General features: G+C 33.9%; 2 protein-coding genes across 2 annotated transcripts; one reads left to right on the top strand and one right to left on the bottom strand.

Moving 5' to 3' along the window:
* The first annotated feature begins 1,230 nt into the window (after positions 1-1,230).
* On the top strand, positions 1,231-3,074 carry FZY6 (probable indole-3-pyruvate monooxygenase YUCCA10). Its single transcript, NM_001320864.1, has 4 exons — positions 1,231-1,884; positions 1,973-2,212; positions 2,299-2,421; positions 2,739-3,074. The coding sequence occupies exons 1-4, from the start codon at positions 1,252-1,254 to the stop codon at positions 2,907-2,909; spliced, it is 1,167 nt and encodes a 388-aa protein (NP_001307793.1). The 5' UTR covers positions 1,231-1,251; the 3' UTR covers positions 2,910-3,074.
* A 743-nt stretch (positions 3,075-3,817) lies between these two features.
* Positions 3,818-22,094, bottom strand: LOC101261957 (protease Do-like 2, chloroplastic). The gene is made up of 22 exons (XM_004247421.5): positions 21,832-22,094; positions 21,101-21,280; positions 20,491-20,541; positions 18,560-18,633; positions 17,223-17,286; positions 15,861-15,905; positions 13,337-13,444; positions 12,659-12,736; positions 11,751-11,817; positions 11,473-11,531; positions 10,906-11,005; positions 8,783-8,862; positions 7,781-7,837; positions 6,027-6,130; positions 5,541-5,628; positions 5,368-5,453; positions 5,218-5,242; positions 5,060-5,131; positions 4,686-4,736; positions 4,497-4,557; positions 4,139-4,412; positions 3,818-4,056 (listed from the first exon to the last, which is right to left on the bottom strand). Exons 1-21 carry the CDS (start codon positions 21,997-21,999, stop codon positions 4,165-4,167), a joined length of 1,866 nt encoding a protein of 621 aa, XP_004247469.1. The 5' UTR covers positions 22,000-22,094; the 3' UTR covers positions 3,818-4,056; positions 4,139-4,164.
* Positions 22,095-23,151: the final 1,057 nt, after the last annotated feature.

Genomic DNA, 23,151 nt, shown 5'->3' with positions numbered 1-23,151 from the left:
TATGAAAAAGTATAAGTGATATTTAAATTTTTTATCAAAGTAAGTATTTTACGTATAAAATAAAATTTTAAAATTATATATATAATGTTAGGTTGAGTTGATCTCGGGTTTGTTTTTTTTTTAAGTTGAAATATAGGCGGGAGTTTTTTCCAACACCAAATAAAGTCTAAGAAGTTGGATTTAATGAAATCTTGTTCAACTAAGCAAATCTAATTACTATTTTCTTGTGCGAAAGTGACAATGAAATAAGTATTAGGAGTTGAGTTTAATTGGTTAAACAAGTGAGTATAATATTGAGTTGGATATAATAACTAAATTAAAATTTTTAATTTAAGTGGAATAAATATAAATATTTATTTAGGCATGCCATGTAGGTATCAAGTAGACGCCACATAGGACGATAAAAATAGAGATACGAGACTTAACAGTCCAAAAACAAATGACAAGGATAAATATATCAAAAAAATATAAAGAAAGATAAATATGACTATTTTTCATACTAAAGCACTATAGTGGACAAGTAAATGGAGGAAGTGTTACTTAAATTTTAATAAGTGTTTTGCTAATATAAAAATTAACTTCTGGAAGTGTTAGAATTGACTTAAAAGTCGGTCGAATTTACTTTTAAGTCAGTTTTTAACTTCTAGAGGTGTTTGACAAATAGAAAAAATACCATAAAATAAATTAAAAATGACTTAAAATAAGTTATAAAGTATTTGCCAAAGTAAAAAAATGACTTAAAATAAATCAGAAGCCAAGAGTAGGTCTCTCCCTACTTTTATTTTTTTACTTAAAAATCATTTGAGTTTGACTTTTTATTTTTGATTTATAAGTCAACATTAACACAGTCTACCAAATCAAACCAAAATAAAAAAGAAGGAAAAGAAAAAATAACAAGTCACCATAAATTAACACTAAAATAGTAAAAAACATTAGAATTTCTACCAAATCAAACCAAAATTTAAAAAAAGAAAAGGAAAAGAAAAATTATTAAGTCACCATAAATTAACACTAAAATAGTAAAAAACATTAGAATTTCTACCAAATCAAACCAAAATTTAAAAAAGAAAAGGAAAAGAAAAATTAACAAGTCACCATAAATTAACACATAAATAGTCAAAAAATAATAATAAATTCTAATGACTCTAAAATTGTCCTCTAGTATATTTCCATGTATATATATATACACACATATCCCTCATCTTTGTTATTTCTCTCAACACCAACAAATTTTCTTTCTCAATTTTAGTCATGGCAACATTTGATAATCATGTAGAACAACCTATGGTTATCATTGTTGGTGGTGGGCCTGGTGGTCTTGCTACATCTGCATGTCTAAATAAATTGTGTATACCAAATCTCATTCTTGAAAAAGAAGATTGTTACTCTCCTATGTGGAAAAAATATTCTTATGATAGAGTTCATCTTCATTTGGCTAAACAATTTTGTCAACTTCCTTTGTTTCCTTTTCCTTCTTCTTCACCAACTTATGTACCAAAAAAACAATTCATTCAATACTTGGATGACTATGTTACTCATTTTAACATCACCCCTTTTTACAATAGAAATGTTGAATTTGCTGAATTTGATGTTATTACTGAAAAATGGAATGTTAAGGTTAGAAATGGTAATTCTGGTGAAATGGAAGAGTATTTTTGTAAGTTTCTTGTTGTAGCTACTGGTGAAGCTAGTTACCCTTTTATCCCTGATGTTCCTGGATTGACAAGTTTCACTGGAGAAGCTATTCATTCTACTCAATACAAGAATGCTGAAAAGTATAAGGGTAAAAATGTCCTAGTTGTTGGTTGTGGAAATTCAGGCATGGAAATTGCACTTGATCTTGCTAATAATGGTGCTAATACTTCAATCATTGTTCGAAGCCCGGTAACATAATAAATTAATTTTATTTTATATATTTTTCGTTGTATCATTCTTCTGTCCTAAAATTTAGAATCCCAAAATGCGTCTACAGATGCACTTGATATCAAGAGAAATGGGATATTTGGCGCTGATGTTGTTGAAGTACAAAGTTGCACTTAGAGTGGTTGACACTATAATGGTGATGTTAAGCAAGTTGATGTATGGAGATATAAGCAAGTATTATGGTGTGAAAAGGCCAGAAGAAGGACCATTTGCTTGTAAAGTTAAGTATGGGAAGTATCCTGTTTTTGATGTGGGGACTTATCGAAAGATCAAGTCTGGTGAAATTCAGGTAACGTAAACTGTTTGACTCTCGATATTTGAACTGTGTCACTTACTCTTGTTCATGATTAAAAAAAAAAATGATGGTGGTAACAGGTGTTACCTGCAATGAGAAGCATAAGAGGAAATGATGTTGTGGTGGAAAATGGTAAAATTCATCAATTTGATGGTATTGTTTTTGCTACTGGTTTTAAGAGAACTACTCACAAGTGGCTTCAGGTAAGTAACTTATTTTGTTTTATATTCTAATAATAATAATAATAAATTGTCTTTTTCCTCTGTTTTCTAGTTTTGTTTTCGAAGAAGATGACAGTAAGTTCAGATGAACTAAGCAGTTACAAAATTTCAGTCAGATATGATCACGAAATTTTACTCACTATATTTGTGTAGTCTTAAAATTTATAATAAAAATGAACTTTTTCGATACAACAATAAAGTTGTAGACGATTTTTGTTTCAATGAATAAACATCACATCACGTAAAGTTCAGAGGTAGAGCCAGTATTTGAACTTGACTATATATGTTTTGTTTCGTAGGGAGATGATTATCTATTGAATGAAGATGGATTACCAAAGCCAGAATTTCCACAACATTGGAAGGGGAAGAATGGACTCTATTGTGTGGGGCTATCAAGAAGAGGACTTTATGGGATTGCATTTGATGCTCAAAACATAGCCACTCATATCAACTCTCTGCTCTCTGAATAATTATTTGTTGCTTTTGTTGAGGGAAAGTTTTTAGTCTTAGACATGAAGGGATGTTAATGTTGGTTAGTTAAATTAAAATATGAGATCTATTTTCTATGTAATGTGAGGATAAAAATTATTATCTCTTTACAATTTACATAATAGACTTATTTTGCTTAAGAGTCATCATATATGTCAACTCTTTTCTTTGGTTATATACATATGTACCATGCTTCATATTTACCCAAGTAAAATACACCTCTAATCAAAGTTTCTCCAAGAAGTATATGTTTAACGCATGTGTGTGCTACTCGTTGTGTAGTCAAGTTTCTTGCCAGACACAATTGACTTTGAATCAATATAAACCTTAGTAGATCGTGAGTCTTGATTCTTAATTAGTGAAATCACCAAAAAGGAATTTCACTAATATCGTATCAGGTCAACATATGAATAGAGAGTAAATGTATTGGAAAATTCTTCATCTACAAGTGATGGAAGTTATTTCTTAACCATGAGGTTGTTCTAACGCTACGTGATTGTTAGTTCGATATCTGTATCAGAACCCGACTAATCCAAATTCACTTAGCAACCCCATCCGATTGGATTGTCCACACATGAAAACTGTCCAAAACAGGTTGAGCATGTTCCACAATTTAAACTGAAAACCATATGAATGGCTTGACTATAGGAAAATTCGATAGGGAGTGCTTCCCCCAGAATGAGGCCTTATACGAGGCATGAATCCTCAGAATAGTCAGACTCCAACGCGCGTACCTTTCCTTAACCTTAATCATATAGATACTTAAAGCTCACCAAAAGGTTCAAACCTTGCTTTGATTCTACCACAATTAAAAGAGTAGTCCCTTACTTTTTAAGATAAGAACGTGAAAAGACCCTAATTCTACCAACCTTAAAATGTGAAACTAATGTTTCTAAAAGTTTTTTTTTCCTCCTTGGAATGATGTTTTACATAAAATGTATCATGCTTAAGGGTTACACATCCTATGGATTACATCAAGTCAATTTCTCTAACATCCTTCTTACACGTGAAAAAAAATGCGTGTACCTGGGGACATTTTTGTTGTTCACTTCATTTGTATAGAACATTATCCACGCTCAGGGACAATCTTGCAACAGCTTTGACAAAGGAGACAGCAAACTAGAACACCTGCCATACAGATTCCGCATGGTCAATGTTGCCTGATCATCCGTGTTCTTTAGTATGAAGGAACAATAGTCCAAATGAGAACCTTGAATTGAACTTCACATGTCATGATCAAGCCCAAAGAAGCCCATCATATCCAAATTCTGAATTAGAAACTGGACTATCACCAAACTCATGTTGATCAGTTGCTTCATATGGTCCAATAGAATCAACATATGGCTCCAAGAGATCCGATGATCTTTCAGCCGGAATACCATAGTCTATAAGAATACTAGATGACGCAGACGAGGCTGCCTCCCTTTCTAGAGCAACCAGAAAGTTGTCTTCAAATTCAAACACTAGATATTTATCCTTGCAAGCTGCGTGAATATACAAAATATGAGCATTTTAATGACTGAGTTAGAGAAACAAAGCTCAAATGATTTATCTATTCCAACACTTACAATCCACTAGATGAGCCAAATGGTGAATGTTCTTAATTCGAGTCCCATTCAACTTTAAGACCTGCCAAGAAATTGTTTTTGAGATTTCATTCAAGATATATGAAAATGAAATTTTGATGTTCACGCCAATTATTCTTCTTGATGGAACTGGATTAGGATTATAAAATCGAAGTGGAAAAGTTAACTTGCCTGCTCATTGCTTAAATCCTCATACCCAATATTCACTTCATTTGCCAAGACCTGCAAGTAAAATAACGATCAACAACATATCATTTCTTACTTAGATTTAACCTGTCAGCATCATAAAGGAGGTGGCATTGGGAAAGCTAGTGAACTACGCTTAAGCCTATTTACCCATTTTTTCACTGCCATGACATCATATTTTTACCTAAGTTTTATTTTCCCTAGCACCTGTGCTCCCAGCTCTGGCTCAGGGCTGGGTGTGACCAAAGTTTCAAGTCATATATGCAAAATAGTAGGTGGCAGATTCCCTTCTGTTTTTCTTTACTTGACAGAGTAGCTGCAGATTGATTGTCAAAAGCTGAAATTTTATCTGAATATACCTGTGATAGTATGACAATCTGTTCCCCTTCAAACTTTGCAAAAGAGTATCGAGCCTTTATCAATAGTTTTAGCTGAAGAATTCAAAGAAACCAGTTAAATTAAATCAAAAGGGGAATGCTTGTTAATCTTGTGAGCAGCACCCATTTGTTACACTCACCCCTATGGTATCTTCACATTCTTCCCTGACAAAACAAAGAACAAACAATTGCTTTAAGGGATGAGAATTGGTAGACCAGAATATATTTGAGTGATATCGGAATGCTTTCCCCATCATTAAGAAAATGTAAGGATATCTAGTAAAACTTACTCTATTAAGGGTTCGGATAGAGGTGTAAACACCAAGCCAGCAACTATTAGGTATGAAGGTTGACCGCCTTCTATGTGATAAGGAACCTATAGATGATTGCAACAGATTTAAATCAATCATACAGTGATTTACATGATGACGCCAATAAAGAAACTAAGTGTCCAGTGACATACCAAATGCACACGTGGCTTCAAAACTGCTTGAACTTTCAGGAATTCCCCAGCTCTAATAATACCAAGTTCAGCTACATCACCAGTGAACCTGAAGAGGACAAGGCCCTTGTTAACATACAAACAGGTATAGGAGCAAACTTTACAAAGAGGTATGTGCAAGGAGCATGAGGAAACTCAAATTATGCTAAGGATTCAGTGGATTATGTGCATTGACCAATATACAGTTCAAGGTCACCGAGAAATAGAATAAGAGCAAGGATGTTCCAATTTAACCCTGATTGTATAGACAATGACAATGATCCCACTAGCCAAGGAAAAATCAAATGATGCAAAAAGCAGAGCAACATCAAGGCAGTGTCTTACAAATTGGTATTACCACTTAACAAGCAGTTCCAAAGTTAGCCATTCAAACTGAAATGAAGTGAATAATTTTTGTCAACATAGAATTGTGCTTAAATACAAATCTAAGAAGTAATTAAGTTTTACTTTTGACTGATGAGATAGCGAAACGCAATGCGTTCACTTGATCGAAATGGCACTGTCCCTTCACACCCGACACGAACACCATCAAAGCTAACAATCACGTCGCCCTGAAAAGATGAACAAGGTATTGTTAAACTATGTGACAATACCAAAATACCGTCCTAATGATAATAGAAAAACGAAACCTTCCAAAGAGACAGGTACACACAGATGTGAAGTAGGTAGGACTAAGTACTAACTAAAATGGTCAAATATACACTATACTCTTCATCTACAAGTTATTAAGCTGGTCCTGGGACAATACCTATATCCATTTGTAACATGATCCCACAACTCAGAAAGGATACTCCTGTCTAATCTCGCGTTCTCATAGCGTGATCTTCGCTTTCCCATGAGGAGATCACTTATGAGTTGTAGAAACACACCTATAGTGCACCATGCTCCCCAAACTCCAAAAGGATATTTATATGCAACATTCTCGTGAAATCCATCTTCACTTTTAAATGAGAGCTTACTTATGAATAGCAGAAATTACATCCAAGCGCATGTTTATCAATGTTGAATGACATAATACAAATGGTACGACTGGAGCCCTAATCCATAACTTTCGTAAGGACTATACTGTGGATGTTGTAAAGGGAGAAGGAAGGATCATTAATTTACTTAGTGCTAAACCTTTTTCTTCAAGAAAAGGATTAGCCAAATATGAAAAAATAATATTTTCTTTTAGGCAATATAAAAACCAATTATGGTAAATGTTTTATCCTTCCTCCAAGAAAACAGAAAATCCAATTACGGTAAGAAAATCAGTACAAGCACTTAAGGGTTACTCCCTCTGTCCTAATTTATGTGATTTACTTTCTTTGTTAGTCAGTCCCAAAAAGAATAGAATGACACATTTATATATTAAGTAACAGTTTAACTATAAAATGTCTATTTTACCTTTAATTTTTTATTTTTTTTGATTAAGTAAGTAGATTCATTTCAATGCATCAAGAAAATGCAAGCTTTACAAGGATAGATCAGTTAAGCTTACAAAAAAGAAAGGTTTGTAGCCTCTTTCTTAGCTATAGAGCTAACAAAATCCAAAAGAGTTTTAAATTATTTCCAGGGGTAAGTTTGGACCAACTAAAAAGGCTAACTAGACATCTGCCTCGCAAAAGATCTCTAGAAGTTGAAATTTCATCAAAACATTTTTTGTTCCTCTTTGTCCATAAACACCAAAAGTAAAATTCCATCAATATGTCTATTTTACCCTTAATGAAATGATTTTCAGCCACACAAATTTCTATCATTCATTTTGTATTTTGGACCACAAGTTTTAAAAGTCAAATTTTCTTTCTTAAAGTCAATGCTGAGTCAAACTACCACACATAAAATGGGACGGAGGGAGTAATACATTAATTTAATTGACAGACATGAATGAAAAGCAGTAAAACAACCTAGAAACTATCATACTACAGTTTTATGCCAAAAATGATAGACTTCTATTTTAAGCAATGACTTTCAACAAGCTTCTCATGAAAAACAACTCAATGTTACGTTTCTAAGGTACACATCAATCTCTCCCTTTTCATTCAAACATCATTTCTACTCGTGGTCCTTCCATCCATTAATGGTTATAAGTTCTGAGGACATTAATAAGTAATAACAGAATGAAATAGTACACTGAAATGTCTTTAAGAGCAGAATCACACATAAAGCAAAATATTTAGAAAGTTAGAAAAGACTCGTGAACAGTAATATATGGACGGTACCTCTTTCACGACATTGCTAACATCAGAAGTAGGCTCGATTTTCCGTACGAGTACGCCCTGCAAAACCAATTACACAGCATGTATTAAACAAGGGCGTCTAGAGATTAGTGATTAACCCTCTCCACACAAATTTATCAACATAATTTATATTTGACACTCTCAAACACATGATCAGCCAAGGTATCTTCAGTTGACAATGCAAACTAGGTTTTCTTTCAGATGAGGCGTAAATTAGAAAATCTGATATGGATTCAGTTGACAGGTTATTAAATCAACTACTGTCATGATTGACCAATTTGAAGGAGTAGACACAACGATCCTTCAAGAGATCTGGAGACGTCGCAGAAGAGGATATTATTGACGTTACTCAAACAGGATATTTCCAATCTTTCCATTCAAGAAAGCTCAGTTATGTGTAGAAAGATGTTGGCTGGAGCCCAGAGGATTCATCATCAAGAAGAGCTATATTTGCTCAGCTCAATCCCTACCATGAAATAAATTTTCCCAAATTAACAGCCTAATGACACTTATTCTATTTTCTTTAAATTACTTTGCTACTGGCTGTGTAACTGAAGATGAATGTTTTATTCAATTATACACTTTTTTCTATCATATATAAGGCCTTAAGCAAAGATTTACTGAATTCTAGCCACGACAACCCCCTTCCTATCTCTTTGTAGGAACTTAACCATTGGATCCTTCCTCCACTCTCACACAATTCATGTTGCTGCAGAAACCATTTCCACTCTAGTATTAACAAAGTTGATTGAGGAATTATAGAGTTCTACTCGGAAACAAGATCAAACGAACAGCTAAATATAGAAGAAAAATGGTCTTGTTTGCTTCAAAAATATGTCCCTCCCACCCTCCCTCTCTTCCCCTACCTCCACAAAAGAAAATTACCGAGAAAAGGATAAGGAACTCCAGAAAGAAAGACATATGTTATAAAAAGCTTATGCAACTAATGTGGACTTCTTTATATATCTAGGTACAAATCCAGACCTCATTCGAAGGAACTCTCAAGCAGGCACGTAGTGCTGGATTCTCCAATTTTTGCAACAATACCCCAAGGCAAGGAAAACCTGAAATCACAATACTGTTAGATAAGCTATTGAAAACCTACAAGCAAATAAGCTTCCAAATCATATGATGCACTGGTAGTTCTTTAAAGCATAAGGAAGAGACTAACAAATTAGATAAACAATTGTACTGTGCCGCAGCTTAAGCAAAAGAAAGAAGAAACAAAAGAAGCTTCGCGAGGGCGAGGGGGTTGTTATGGCAATTCTGTAAAATTGGCTCAAGTGATGATTATTTCTTCTATTTTTTTTTTTTCGTTAACTAGATATTTGGCTGGCAGATAATCTTTAGACTTCCAAAAACAACTAAATGCAAAATTCACTATGCAATAATGTCGTTTATAAATGAATATACTCCAAAATAATGAAGAACAAAAATAGGCACCACATAAATGAATTGTGTATGGTTTTTTAATTTTTTTAAGAAAATGAATAGATGGTTTGCAGTCAACTATAAAAAAAAATCAACAAATTAATAACTAGTAAAACAATTTACCAAATAAAAGTTTGAAAGTTACAGGTTAAAACTTCAGCCTATGTTTTACATAATTATTACAGCCATGCAGTTGGCAGGAACCATAAGAACAAGCAAGAATAAATTAGCACTAGTTTCTATATTGTTTTGAAGGGTCACAAACCACTACATAGTAGAAAGATTTACTTTTGTGCTTAATAATTAAGATTTAAGAGCAGCAAACATAAATCATAATAAACGAAGTCATCTTTTGTAATAAGGCATTGAGGAAAAATAATGGCCCAGCTCGCCTCCTGCCCTCCCACCCCTTCTCTCTCAGAAATTGAATCTCAGTTGAGGCCCTTTATCTTATCGAAAATAACGAAGGCATTTGGAGAAAGAGGGTCAAATCATTTATTATCGGTGTGCATTCAGACACAACTCTTCTATCTTTAAAGATGAAAAGTTAAATACTAAGAAACTACATAGAAAGGAATTATGAATCAAAATCATTTATGATTATAAATATCTAAGAAAATAAAACGTCTTAGTAAAAGATAAAACTCTTTGCTTGCTCTAAATGTGATAGTGTTGTATAGAATGGGCACATGGAGTACCGACTTTTCAAATCTATTAGCAAAAGAACCCTCATAAACCCACCCTTGCTTATCTTGTAGAACCAAGAAGCATCAGAGCTTGCTTCTAGTCTAGATAAACGTCCATCCATGGTCAGAACTGAAATACTTAAAAAGGAATTATGAATCAAAATCATTTTTATTATAAATATTTAAGAAATAAAACATCTTAGTAAAGATGAAAACACTTTTCTTGGACTAATTGTGATAGTGTTGTATAGAAAGGGGCACATGGAAAACCGACTTTTGAAATTCTTTAGCAAAAATCCCTCATAAAGCCACCCTTGCTTATATTGCAGAACCAAGAAGCATCAAGATAAACGTCCATGGCTCAGAAATGAAATGCTTAGGTCCCTCATTTGCAACCTACCCTCTGAAAGGCTGACAACATCACATTCTCTCAATGTAGGACACTTTAATACCCCTCCCCCATGCCTACAGCTATACATTAGGAGCGTAAACAATTTAACACGCCCAACAATTGAGTAAACCAAGAATATGGGTAGGTCTGGCTTTGATACAATGTAAAGAAAATAGACTTTGGGCCTAATTCAACCCAAAAGGCTAACTCATAGGCAACGATTGCTCAAAACCTTAAGGATACAATAACCCATTTCCTCAATGTCGGACACTCTTAACAAAAAGTAAGTTAAAAACCTTAATTGAAGTCTTCATTTGCAGGTTCTGAATAGGTCAGTTTTCTTTCCAAACTTCAATAGAATTTCAGATATTTAGGTTGGCGCATGTAAAAGACTAACCACATGATTCAAACCCAAGCGGTTTGACTTGAAAGTTCTTTCCCTGTTACTCACCCAGTGGTTAATAGGTGTCATTTTGGAAAATCAAAATTCTTGTATACCAAATTGAAAAAGCAATTGGAAAAATGTTTGCAGAATCCTAGACATTTAGATAATTTTCCAACATAGAAGACATTTTTCCAAAAAAAGGAGAGAGACTCACCACTGTACTTCCCGTTCCTTTCGTAGTCTTCCAGAAAATGAGACACTACCATGGCTGGGATAACATAACCAATATTCTCAACGTCATCTGACCTGTAAACCTAAAGGACTCGTCGTGTGAAAACATATACCCTAAAGAAAGCACAAACTTGCAAAAGAACCTGATATAAAATATAGAATCCAGAGAAGACACAGCAGTTTGTGAAGAAGCAGCACGATGATAAAAATCTTTTTCAACAGGGAATGCAAAAGAAAAATTTGAACTTCTAAAGTCGAACATGTATCACGAAAATATTCAAAGAAGTAAAAAAAAGAGTATTAATGATGAGCGCAAGATTTCGAGCTAGCTTAAAAAATTGCCTTTCACAACCAATGATTATAACAGTAGCGTAGAATGACGAACTAAGGCAATTAAGTAGACATAAACAATTTGAAACTTGAAAAGCAAAAGATGCACTCGAATTTTGATAAATACATTATATTTTACAGACCAAATGGTAAAATCCAAAAAGAAGCCAGAATTTTATTAACATGACAAGAGCATTATCAAATTCTGATAAGAAACTACCTGAAATGCCACTCCTATGCACTCTCCATCATCATTGAATGCAGGGCCCCCACTATTACCTAAAACAGTTGCTATTAGTAGCAGAAACTACAGTAAAGCAAGAAAGCAGAGCCCCGTAATCCGCGTACAGCACATGCAAGAAGTTATTAAACAAGTAAGAATTTCTTTTTCCTTAATTTTTTTTACAAGGTATAAACAAGTTATATTAATAGGAGCAAATTAATGGGGGATGATTAGTGCTTAATAGGACTAGCCATATCATCAATGTCCATTCTTACCAGGATTTATTGCTGCATCTATTTGAATGCCCAGAAGCTCAGATGATCCATGAGCATATGATGTGACCTAATGATGAACACCAATATATGAGTTAAGCATTCAACAATTACGAGAACAGTCAAAGGGAAGATTGTCTTATTTTCAAACAATTTCCTCTATATATATACATATCAACTCAGAACCAACTCCAAGGAAGCTGCTAGCACTTATAAGAAAGTGGGCAATATAAGAAACAAAACAATAAAACATAAAAGAAAAATAAAATGGAACAAAAAGTACTTATCACAAAGAAGAATGAATTTGCCTGCGTGCCTAGCTTCCATCAACAAGCTAAATTGCAGAAGGCCATTGATGAAATCTCATTTTGCCCGTTGACTATGTAATGAAATAAAAAGATTTTGCTCATTTTAGTTACTGCTGAGGAACCTCATCTATGGTCAACGAACTGCTTTAAGTATATGTTCAAGTTTTGGAAGGAGATGGAACAATTTATGTGGTATCTCTTTATTGCTTCTATTTTATTTATTTTTTGAGATAAAGGTAACTGTGTATTCACAAAAGGCTCATCATCAAACAAATGCTGAGCATAGGTCACTTTATTGCTTCTATACCATACAATAAATTTTGTGAAAACCGTGTACTATCTATGGAGGCTCCAGAGTCCAGAGTAAAGATTTCACAGTTCTTCAAACTCTAGCTGACCATTACTCTTCAAAATTGATGAGGTAAGAGAAATAGCAATCATAACATGCTTTCGAGATGGTGTACCCAGAAATGACAACTGACCAGCACTAGTGAGTAGAGCAATACAAACTTTCAATGAAGATAAAAAGGTTCAGTCACTGCCTTGTTTTACAGATAAATTTATGCAACACTAAACTGAAAACCAAACAATACAAACACAAACCTCTACTCTTGATACCACCCCTTTTGTCACAGAAATGGTATCTCCTCCAAGTGGATAACCTACAACAGTTACAGCATCCTGCAAGTCAGAAGTAACTTCCAGCTTAAGAATGACACCTCTATAGATTGCAACAGAACAGGACAGATTTAAGTTTGGGTACTAAAAAAGAAGTCAAGAATTCAACTAAGATTCAATTAAATACAGCAATTTAAGAAGAAGATAGTAGTTCAGCAAACTTAAATAACATTTATACACACACACAACTATGGCACTAAGTGGCATTTATACACACGCACAACTATGGCACTAAGTGGTTTTTACACTCATTATGAGCCAGAAACTATTCCTAAAAATTTAGCAAGTTCTCTCATGTAGATTTACTATTCTTACTTGTTACCAATAATTATATTCAAGGAAAAACTAAGTGTCAACTACTAAATCTTCAATTGAAGCCTAACATAATATAAAACTGCTGGCATAATAAGACACAGAATCATTCATATTAGGAAAAATCTCAAACTGATTATAGGACATTGGCAAATCCATTATATATTTCTCCAAAATTAAGTTTGATTGGTAAACGTTGCATCTAACAAATTAACATAAACGACAAAGAATATCTTGAAAAATACATGCTTGGCACCAGAACTGATCTGTACAGATGAATGTGAGACGAACCTGCAGATGAGGCAAGTGTCCAAAGCAGAGGGGTTCAGCTCCTTTCCAGAAGTCCTTGCTTTCCACAGATAGCAAGGCTATGTCACACTCCACTCCTCTAGCTAGAACCTGCATCAATAGATGTTGAAATCAAGCACTAAAACTCAACGACATTTTAGCACTTCTGACACGACTTCCATCTAAAAACATTAATCTTCTTGATGGATCTGGCTAATGTGGTCATCTCTCACTTAGCTTCCGGTTTTCAACAACATAAAAGAAATCTTGTTAAAGATTACTCCTGGAACCAAAAACTGATTACATTATATAAAGTTAGATCCAACTTTTCATCTATAGAAACTAATTTTCCAATTATCTGCCTAGACTCACCTAGAGATTCTTGTTAGAGAGGGTCAAAGTGCCACATTGATTGGGAAATGGACTGGTGGTCTACTTATATGGACTTGGGCAGTGGTCTACTTACATGGACTTGGGAAATCTTCCCCTCATGAGCTAGCTTTTGGGGTTGAGTCAGGATCAGATGTCATATTTTTATATGGTACCAGAGTTAGGTTCATTCTCGACTAGGCTCTCGGTCCAAGCTCCAGTTGGGCCTGGGCATGAAGGGAGTGTTAGAATGGGTCAAAGTCCCACACTGATTGGGAATGGACTGGTGGTTTACTCATATGAACTTGGGCAATCCTTCTTCATAAGCTAGTTTTGGGGGTTGAGTTGGTCCAGGTGTGCCATATCTTTACAATTCTCAACATCATTAAAGAGTCTTGTTATGGAATATTCATACCAACTTTTTGTTCCATATAATCTAATAATTAGCATACATCAGTAAATGCATCGTCTTAAAGTACATACTGATTGTCAAGACTGCAAATTCAATTTATTGTTATACTTACAAAAGAAATAACCTATTGAATTTATTTTATTTTTGATAACTAGGAGGGACCTATTTAATTAATCTACAATTGTTCGAAATAGAAAAAACATTCAGGAGCTCCCAGAGGAGGAGGATTTTTGAATATGCAGAGGATAAGGAATGGGCACACTGATAACGAGAAGCCTGTAGTTCTTTTTTTAAAAATAATAGCACAAGACCTAGTTGAAACATAAACTTCTAAGCAGTAGTTAGCACCTAAAGCTGAGGCACAGTCTTAACGCAGACAACTTCACCACACCATCGTGTTTACACTCAAATAATAAACAACTAATTTTAGCTTGTGACTAAACCACATTGAAAAAAGTAAAGAAAGCCCGTTTGGTACCTATTTTTACATCCAGTATGGTTAATTAGAGATAAAAATTCTATGCTTTATTTTCTCACATTGTAACTATACAAAATCTGGAACTGCACCACTTCATCTAGGCATTGATAAAAATTGATTCTTTTGATCAAAGAGCTTAATTGAAGCTCCACAAATTTAAGAGAAAATAGAAAGTTTTTATTCTTTAGCAACATCTTACTTTCCATAAACATAAAATTCCATCTTATAAATGAAATAATAATGCCAAATGCAATTTTGAAGAAATTAGCTGGGAGCTCCAAATTGATGTTCCAACAGACGGGAAATGTTCATTATCAATTAACTAAACTAACCCAATGAGCCCTATGGTAATCGGGTTTAGGGTTGTTCATGGTTATGGTTAACAACCAAACCAAACTGCAATCCGAACCAAACCGATTAAAAAAAACCGATATCTGGTTTAGTTTGGTTAGGTTTGATTTTTAAATTTTGAAAACCGATAATATTTGGTTTGGTTTTGGTTTTACTAAAAACAACCGCAAAAATAACCAAACCGAACCGATAAATTAGATACATAAATTTTATAATTATTTATATATTATTCATAGATAAATTAAAAATATTTTGTTAAATTTTAATTAACTTAAGGCTTTAACTTTACCATTTTTTTCAAGCCTAACACTTTAGCCAAGGTATAACAATCTCAAATCTAAGTCCATCAAAATCCATTTTAGTCTTTACTAACTGTACTTCACATAAAATAGTCACACTTTATCTTAAATAAATCACTTTGTTCTTGTAATGATAACACGAATATTGCTTAATTGCTTGCCTGAACCGACATTAGTTTTTCTGTAAATTGTTCATGTACTTGGTATTTGTGTCTATCGAGATACGTACATCCTCAAAAAAATTGTTACTTTCAAACCGAATAAACCAGAAAAACTGAAACAAACCGACAATAACCAAAACCAATGGTTATTTTTTTCGGTTGGTTTGGTTTGGTTTTAGAAATTTAAAAAACTGACTAAATTGGTTTGGTTTTGATTTAATCAATATCCGATCCAAACCGAACCACGAACACCCTAATTGAGTTAATTGGGTTGGGTCACATTTCCTCTTACCAGACCCCAAACAGAATGTCTAGGTTCTAGATCAGCAAACGGTTGAGCTGAGTATTTTTTTTTTCTCTACCACACCAAGTTTGCATCTTTCATACTTCTACCAATTAAAAAAGAAGAAGATTACCAGGTAATATAGGCATTCACAAGTTAACATGAAAAGCTTACCTTGGCAACATATTTAGTGTCATCTCCCCTTCTCTTCACTTTAACCTGCCACCAAAAAGATACTTCAGCTAAAAGTGCATTTTTAAATTTACATATACTAAAAAAATTGATAAAGTGCGGGCAAGAAAAAATTTTCAAAACTTGCAAGAGGTCTCCTCCACTTAAGACTAGCAAGTTGGATGTCATTTAGAGAACACTGAATAATAAAAGTAGGGCTTGAAAATGGATGACGATTTGTCCAAATTATCCAAAACGACGGATTTTCACGTGGTGATGTGGATTAGGTGGGATATATTTTTCTGGTTTAGATAACCCAAATGTGACCTGTTTAAGTTTCTTTAAAGCCATCTTACATTTCTCTAGACTTAGTTAAATGCCTCAACTTTCTTTTATGTCTAGTTCCTTTTGCATGAGTAGTCCCAACACCCCTATCATGTAATTAGAGAGAAAAAGTGCACCTAAATTTTCATTTTTGCCACATACTGTTTCCATGCATTTAGATATCCTTTACAGCAGCTTTTGACCAAAAAAAAAACGTTGCCTAGGATGAAAAACTACAATAAAGTTCAAAAACCTAGAAAAGAAGTGCAATCTCATATTTTGTGGAAGGCACCATGCAAAGCCGAAAGAGTAAATAAGACAGATTGCAAATTACTTCTTCTCTTCCACATCTTCCAATCTTTTTCTCTTCTATAACAACTTATTTGTAGAAATATAACCAAAAAAAGTAAGTTATACTTCATAGATTCACTTTTTACAAAAAGAAGAATAAAAGTGAATGCCAAACATTTTCCCCCAAAATCCAGTACCAATCTAAAAGTAAGCCTAGATCAGAAGACCATGGTTCTGGATAACATAGACATGCTCTCGACCTAGAAAAAGAACGGTTCACATAACAAAACAGAATAACGGAAGCCTGGTATTTGACAATGACCAAAAAAGTTCCCCGTTCTAGTGGGGAAAGCACATATGATGACCCTACCACAAAAGAAAGTCTAGCATATATATAATTGGAGAAGGATAGAGGATTGGCCTGTTATCCACTGAATTCCAAACCTTGTGCCATTAGCCCTTTAGGATTTCTTGGTAATCAGAAAGCAAAAATATTATGATTTAGCGGTCCTAATAATCAATTCTCATGACACCATTTGCTTTAGTTTAAGGGCGTTGTATTATATAATGAAGAAAAAAGTTTTCTAGAGAATAAGTTTCCATTATGATAAAAAAATTGTTGTTCTAATAAAAGCAGATTGAGAAAACTTCAGCTTTTCTTCCATTTAACGAAGAAAGGAGGAGACAGAAACAGGCACATAGAAGCCAGTTAATGGGAATATTGTCTACATAGCAAAGGTGAGACTTTACCTGGGTACCATGTTCAACACAATGAGCATTCGTCAGGAGTTTCCCGTCACCAATCATGAAAGCACTGTACAAAGAAAACAACAGTCAGAATTGTGTACAGTCCCACTCCCTCTTCAAAAATATGTAACAGATACACACATAACAGTGAATAATTGTACAAACCAGCAATTCTTCAGAAGTAATTAACAGGAACCAACTAAATCTCAAGACCCATGGTTAATATTTCTAATAGCCAATAGTTAATAATTTCTTGAAGAAACGTACTTGAGATTCTTATTTACCACAGGAGAACACATGCATTGTCAGATGTATCAACATAACTCTAATTAATATACATCCAATACATTTTATTAATATGATGGAGATAATTTCAACATACAAACTGCATTCAAAAAGCAGAGATCATCATTCAATAACATTTTTCTTTACAAAATATTACTTACAAAGAGCACCCAATCTTTTAAACTAATTGATATCTCGGAACTGTTCCAATTTTTTACAAATAGCAGGAATTGCACATGAATGCTCTCCTCATAAGTACAAAAATTAACTTTATTTGAATAAGTGACACCAAAAACCTCGTCTATACAGAAATATTTTCAACCCCTTATAACTACAAATAAGATATAGCATAACCAAAATATACTTTTTCTACAGGCATATGTAAAAGATTTTATTTTTTTTGAGAAGGTAACGATTATGTAAATTATTTCAACTGAAATTCGTTTCAACGGTCATCCTATTATAATATATGCAATATGCTAAGAAAAACTTTAGTTGATGCTGCAATAGTCAATACTCCCTCCACCCAAATTTTTAGATGGCACCATTTCCATCTTGGGACATCCTAAAATGTTTGACACTATTACACTTACAATACTATTTTATACTAGTAAAACAACTTTCAGGAACTTAAAATCATTTGATTATATATGTTACAATTTTGATGCGGTTTTTTCCATATGAAACTAACTTTCAACCAGTCAGCCTATATTTTCTTCTACTACCACTAACATAACAATTAAATCAAACTAATATCTTAAACTCTTCGTATAATCAAACACCTACCATATAAATGGGATGGGGAGTGAAATTTTCTTGAGATAATTTGTTATTATAAGTCAATGAGTTAATCTTTATATGTAGATTTTTCAATAGGCACAATGTTTGTATGCACCAATCCCACAGAAAATTCTGTCTTCTATGTATAAGTTGGCAATATAATGGGAATCGAAGCATTTAGGCCCAATCGAAAACTACTCTTTACAAGAAATTTTACTTTTTTCTCACAACTTTTAAAGGAAGTACTAAAGTTGAGAGAAGCTGGAATTGCATGCCTTCCAGTACTTGCAAATTGCCTTTGTTTCTGCCACGGGAGGGAATAATCTGGAGCAGTGTGTGTACAGAAAACCTAGAGATAAACATGATGGAGAAGGAAAAAGTGAGTCCATTGCTTTGTAAAATTATCAAAATCCAACTGCACGTGCCGATATATGTGATATAACTATTCATATGTGGTTTACGAGCTATTGCTTAGGAGCGGGGGGTTTACCCTATGCGCACCCAAAAGGTAGAGGCTGCGGGTTTCCCTTCTCATCAAAAAATAACTATTCATATTGTTGATATACCTTCTGATGCTTAAAAAAATTGACATTAATTGTTTATGGAGGTCTAGGAACTCTACGCAACACAACAGCAGAAGTATATGGAAGTCAGTAGTTAGTTTCACATGATACATTTACATAATCTTCCAATTGGAAGAACTAAACCATTTAGTTGTAAAAAGATCTGTTCTAGGGAAGCACAAGACCATATATCTTTAATGTCTCAGAAACCTATGTACCGCCCAAGACTTCACAATCTATTCTCAATCTAAATAAAATATCAAAATGCAAATTACTTTTAAATGAATAAATCAATCATATGGCTTATATCAAAATAATGGCCAGAAGGGCCAGTCATGCACTAGCTGAAGGTTATTGGTTTTGTTCAAGACCAAAATCATATTTTTTGGCAGTATCTAATTTTTGTCCAAACCCAGTCCCCATAGGGCTAAACAGAATGTTCAGGCCCTTATTTTTTGGGATGGATTAGGCAGGTTGAGTGAGGTCCCATCCTATAGCAGCCCTGACCCACTCTACTATGAGTTTCTGTTTTTAATAAAATTGACCAGCCCACCCCCCTCACATGATCTATCCGTAACTCCTTGTTCATGTCCTTTTAATTCTCTCTTTTAAGCCCCAAACATTTTTTCTTCAATATCATTTCACAGAAATCATGTTAGGAAGCTATTCAATAGAATAAAACATGGCCTAAACAATAATAAATGATAGAGCCTAAACATATCTAATGCAAATATAACGATATGGACATCAAATTCTTAAGAAATAGCTTCATATCTAATCGAAGAAATCATAGAAAAGTATTTATATTTTAGACCAAAGCAAACAAAACCTCGATGCAAGCAAGGTGAAGAAACACATGTTGAGAACCTCAAGCATTTATAAGTGTTTAAGGTGAAAAGAAGGATAGAGCAGTAGATCTGAAGGAATCATAATCGACATTTTATGTCTTCAATAATGTCAATACATCCTGCCTGTCCTTCACTCCCTTCATTAAATTGGCAATCATTGACAGATTAAATACAATTATTTTAAGTGAGTTGTGATCAATTTCCTCTATGCTTCCAATATGTTCATTAACTCAATGGAGTTATCTCTGATATTTCACAGTACATAAAACTATAGTATAGTTAACTTTTTAAAATATTTGAGAAGTTAGTGCTGGCTTTTAGACCTTAATGCCAAAATATTGAACTTACAAAGATTGCAAGAGCTACCGAAACATACAAAATAGGAGCCACCAACAGTTCTTTTTTAGACTAGCATACAATATTTAGATCAGATTATGTTGTTCTCTATGTGTACATAACCATTTATGACTTGGGCATAAGATAACAGGAATGCAGTCTCAACTCCTAAAAACAGCAATGAAGAGATCACTGAGCGAGGATGAGCTGGGCTCAACAGCTTGCTAGAGGTTCAGTAGCAAGGAGTATAGAATGTGGGTAGGAAACTAGGAGCTAAAGGATATATTTGGTAGGAGTTACAGGTTCAATTCTCCACAGATAATAATCGTAGAAAGGGGGAAAACAGATAAATTTCAGTAAAACAATTAGTGAAGTGGAAAAGAAATATTGAGCTACAAAGAAGAGGCCTCAAATGGAAATGAGCACAACAAAAATAATGTCATTTAACCACGTATTTACCTTCACAACTGCATTGAGAAAAGGTGCATCTTCAATGAAACCAGTTTCTACCTGGAAAAGATCAACAAAGATAAAGTGGTATAGAACAACTGAAGACAATGTGTGACTTCCTTTTGGGACATGATAAAGTGGAAAGAACTTACCAGCACCAAAATAATATAATTTTATAATACAACTGTTAAGGATTAAAAAACAAGTGAACAGAAGCAAAACTGAAAGAACGTAGATGTATCAATGTCCAAGTGAACTTTGATCTTTTCCATGAGAACATCCCTATGACTAGAAAAAATCGATCTCAAAAATATCGCTGCTGTTTTCTAGCACAGAAAAATACAGTTAAGGGCGCACAAACAAAAAAAGTAGAAGAAAATGCATATGGCATCCAACCAGGCAAATTAATGACTCATATGTGCAGATCCAAAACAAAGCTGTGTGATCAAAACTATGGAAGAACCAAAGCATAAGAAGAATAAAGAGGCTTTTCAGGTTCTCAACCCCCACCCTTCCCCTGTCACCTTGCTATTTCTTCTTAACAACTATCATGAATGAGAAAGAAAAAAACGACACCAAGACAACACAAACAGAAGAAGTATTACGACTGTCACCGTACCTGCGGCTCCTTTGACTCAAATGGAGCGCCCTTTCCTGATCCTTTCCTCTGCAGACCAGAAAATTTAAATGCAGTTGATTTAGATCGTCCCGTTTCATTTTTACTGCTTCTTCCATCATTATTTGCTAAATGTCTTTCGTCTTTTGATCTCCATATGAAGTTCTGTTTACCACCTGCTTTCTGAATCCATCATTTGCTTGTTAGATAAAATCTTAACTCAGGAACAAATAAAAAAATACCTTTTCCCTAAATTAGAACACAGTAATGTGACAAGCCGCATTGCCACAAGTATTAGAAAACACGAACTCATAAGAGCAATTCAAGCTGTATTAATCATCAAACATCAGCAATTGGGTATCTATTTTACCTGCTATATCTTTTTTCATTCAAGTTATTGATAAAATATTGTGAATTCCAATTTTTCTAATTATCTACACAAGCACTCATATGAAACCCAAAATCATGAACTTATCCTCCTCCGTCATTTTTTGCACTAACCTCGAGACTTATAATATTAGTAATTCCTACGAATTGCAGTCTCGCATACTCAATGGAAAGAGCAAAAGGAGTAAAGTCAAATTCACAAACCAAGATGTGTGCTCTTTCTAAAAAGTGAAGTATCAGAAACGCAATAAGAAGACCTGAGATTGGGGAACAGTCGAACTTGAAATGAAATAAGTAATAAAGACAATGCTTAACTGGAAATAGAGAAAACGAGAGATGCAATTTACCTGTGAAGGGGGATGAGGAGGAGGAGATGATGACTTTTGATGTACAGCTTTCGGAATAAATAATGAAGAAGGTGGTCTTAGGGAGGTTGAGGGGCGGTGAGATGTTAGAAAGGAGAGTGAATTTCCGGTGCCGGTGCCGGCAGAGAAGCAGCAGGTTGCAGCTGCCATATTTATGCAATGGAGAAGAGAGTGAAGATGGACTGTTTCCTTATCCGCAATAAAGTAAATACTAATGTAATTATTCACAACCCTTTTGCTATTGTGGGTTTGAATTTAATTTTGAGGGTGATTTTTGGATCTAAACTAAGGTACTATATTAGATCACTTATATTATTAGTTATATATTGGGATTAAAAATGACTTTGTGTTATTTTAAGAGATTACAAATGTTCTCAAAGAGTTAACATCTCAAATTTTTATTGATGTGGCAAATCAGGTGGATCTATTCCTTCTTACATTGTCAACTAGAATTCATTACAAAATAAATACGCTTTTAGCGGCGATAATAGTTGCTACAAAAACCCAAAATATTATAGCAACGCATAGGTGATTGTGGATGAGGGTGAAAATGGAGGTCTTGTACCCGTATGTGATTGTTATTTTTCTAATATCGGTGTAATGATGTTATAAGAGAGAAAGTTGAATATTGTAAAATGATTTATCATAATCCTAAAATGTCAAAGCATATGGAGCAAACGAGTTGTTGACTTGAATGTTGTTTGCGTTCATATTTCTTTAATGAATTCAGTGATGAATGAGGTGAATATATGACATGTACGGTATTCGATTGAAATGAGTTGCACCATCATCTCCTATTCTATTAATATTATATTATGTATATGCATTGATGTGAGATTAAATATGAGTAAAGATCGATCACATTGAGATCGTTCATATTTACGAGTATGCATGTCATAGAGGGAAAAAATGCAAGAGAGGAGAGACTATTTTACATCGTGCATATATAATTAATACATAGGGATAATACAAAAGTACCCCATCAATCCATGTTCGAAATCTCGTAGACACACTTATACTATACTAAGGTCCTATTACCCCTGAACTTATTTTATTAATAATTTTCTATCCCTTTTCGACCTACGTGGCACTATCTTATGGATCCATCGCTGATTGACTTTTTTTTTAAACTAGTGCCACATAGGTCGAAAATGGAAAGAAAATTACTTATAAAATAAGTTCAGGGGTAATAGGACCTTAATATAGTATAAGTGTATCTTTGAAATTTCGGACATAGGTTGAGGAGGTATTCGTGCATTTTCCTTTAATATATACAAAGAATACATACTCATGTGTGAATAA

The sequence above is a fragment of the Solanum lycopersicum genome, chromosome 9 (genome assembly GCF_036512215.1).
Source record: "Solanum lycopersicum chromosome 9, SLM_r2.1".
Classification (NCBI taxonomy): domain Eukaryota; kingdom Viridiplantae; phylum Streptophyta; class Magnoliopsida; order Solanales; family Solanaceae; genus Solanum; species Solanum lycopersicum.
The sequence above is the reverse complement of the archived record's forward strand: the minus strand, read 5'-3'. Positions and strand labels throughout refer to the sequence as shown.

Excerpts from the sequence above, each read along its gene's own strand:
- FZY6 (NM_001320864.1), top strand. The coding sequence starts at position 1,252 with ATGGCAACATTTGATAATCATGTAGAACAACCTATGGTTATCATTGTT. Across the intron at positions 1,885-1,972 it reads CAATCATTGTTCGAAGCCCG|ATGCACTTGATATCAAGAGA; the intron begins GTAACATAATAA and ends ATGCGTCTACAG. Across the intron at positions 2,213-2,298 it reads TCAAGTCTGGTGAAATTCAG|GTGTTACCTGCAATGAGAAG; the intron begins GTAACGTAAACT and ends TGGTGGTAACAG.
- LOC101261957 (XM_004247421.5), bottom strand. The coding sequence starts at position 21,999 with ATGGCAGCTGCAACCTGCTGCTTCTCTGCCGGCACCGGCACCGGAAAT. Across the intron at positions 21,281-21,831 it reads CTCCTCATCCCCCTTCACAG|AAAGCAGGTGGTAAACAGAA; the intron begins GTAAATTGCATC and ends TGATGGATTCAG. Across the intron at positions 8,863-10,905 it reads AAGGAACGGGAAGTACAGTG|GTTTTCCTTGCCTTGGGGTA; the intron begins GTGAGTCTCTCT and ends TTGTGATTTCAG.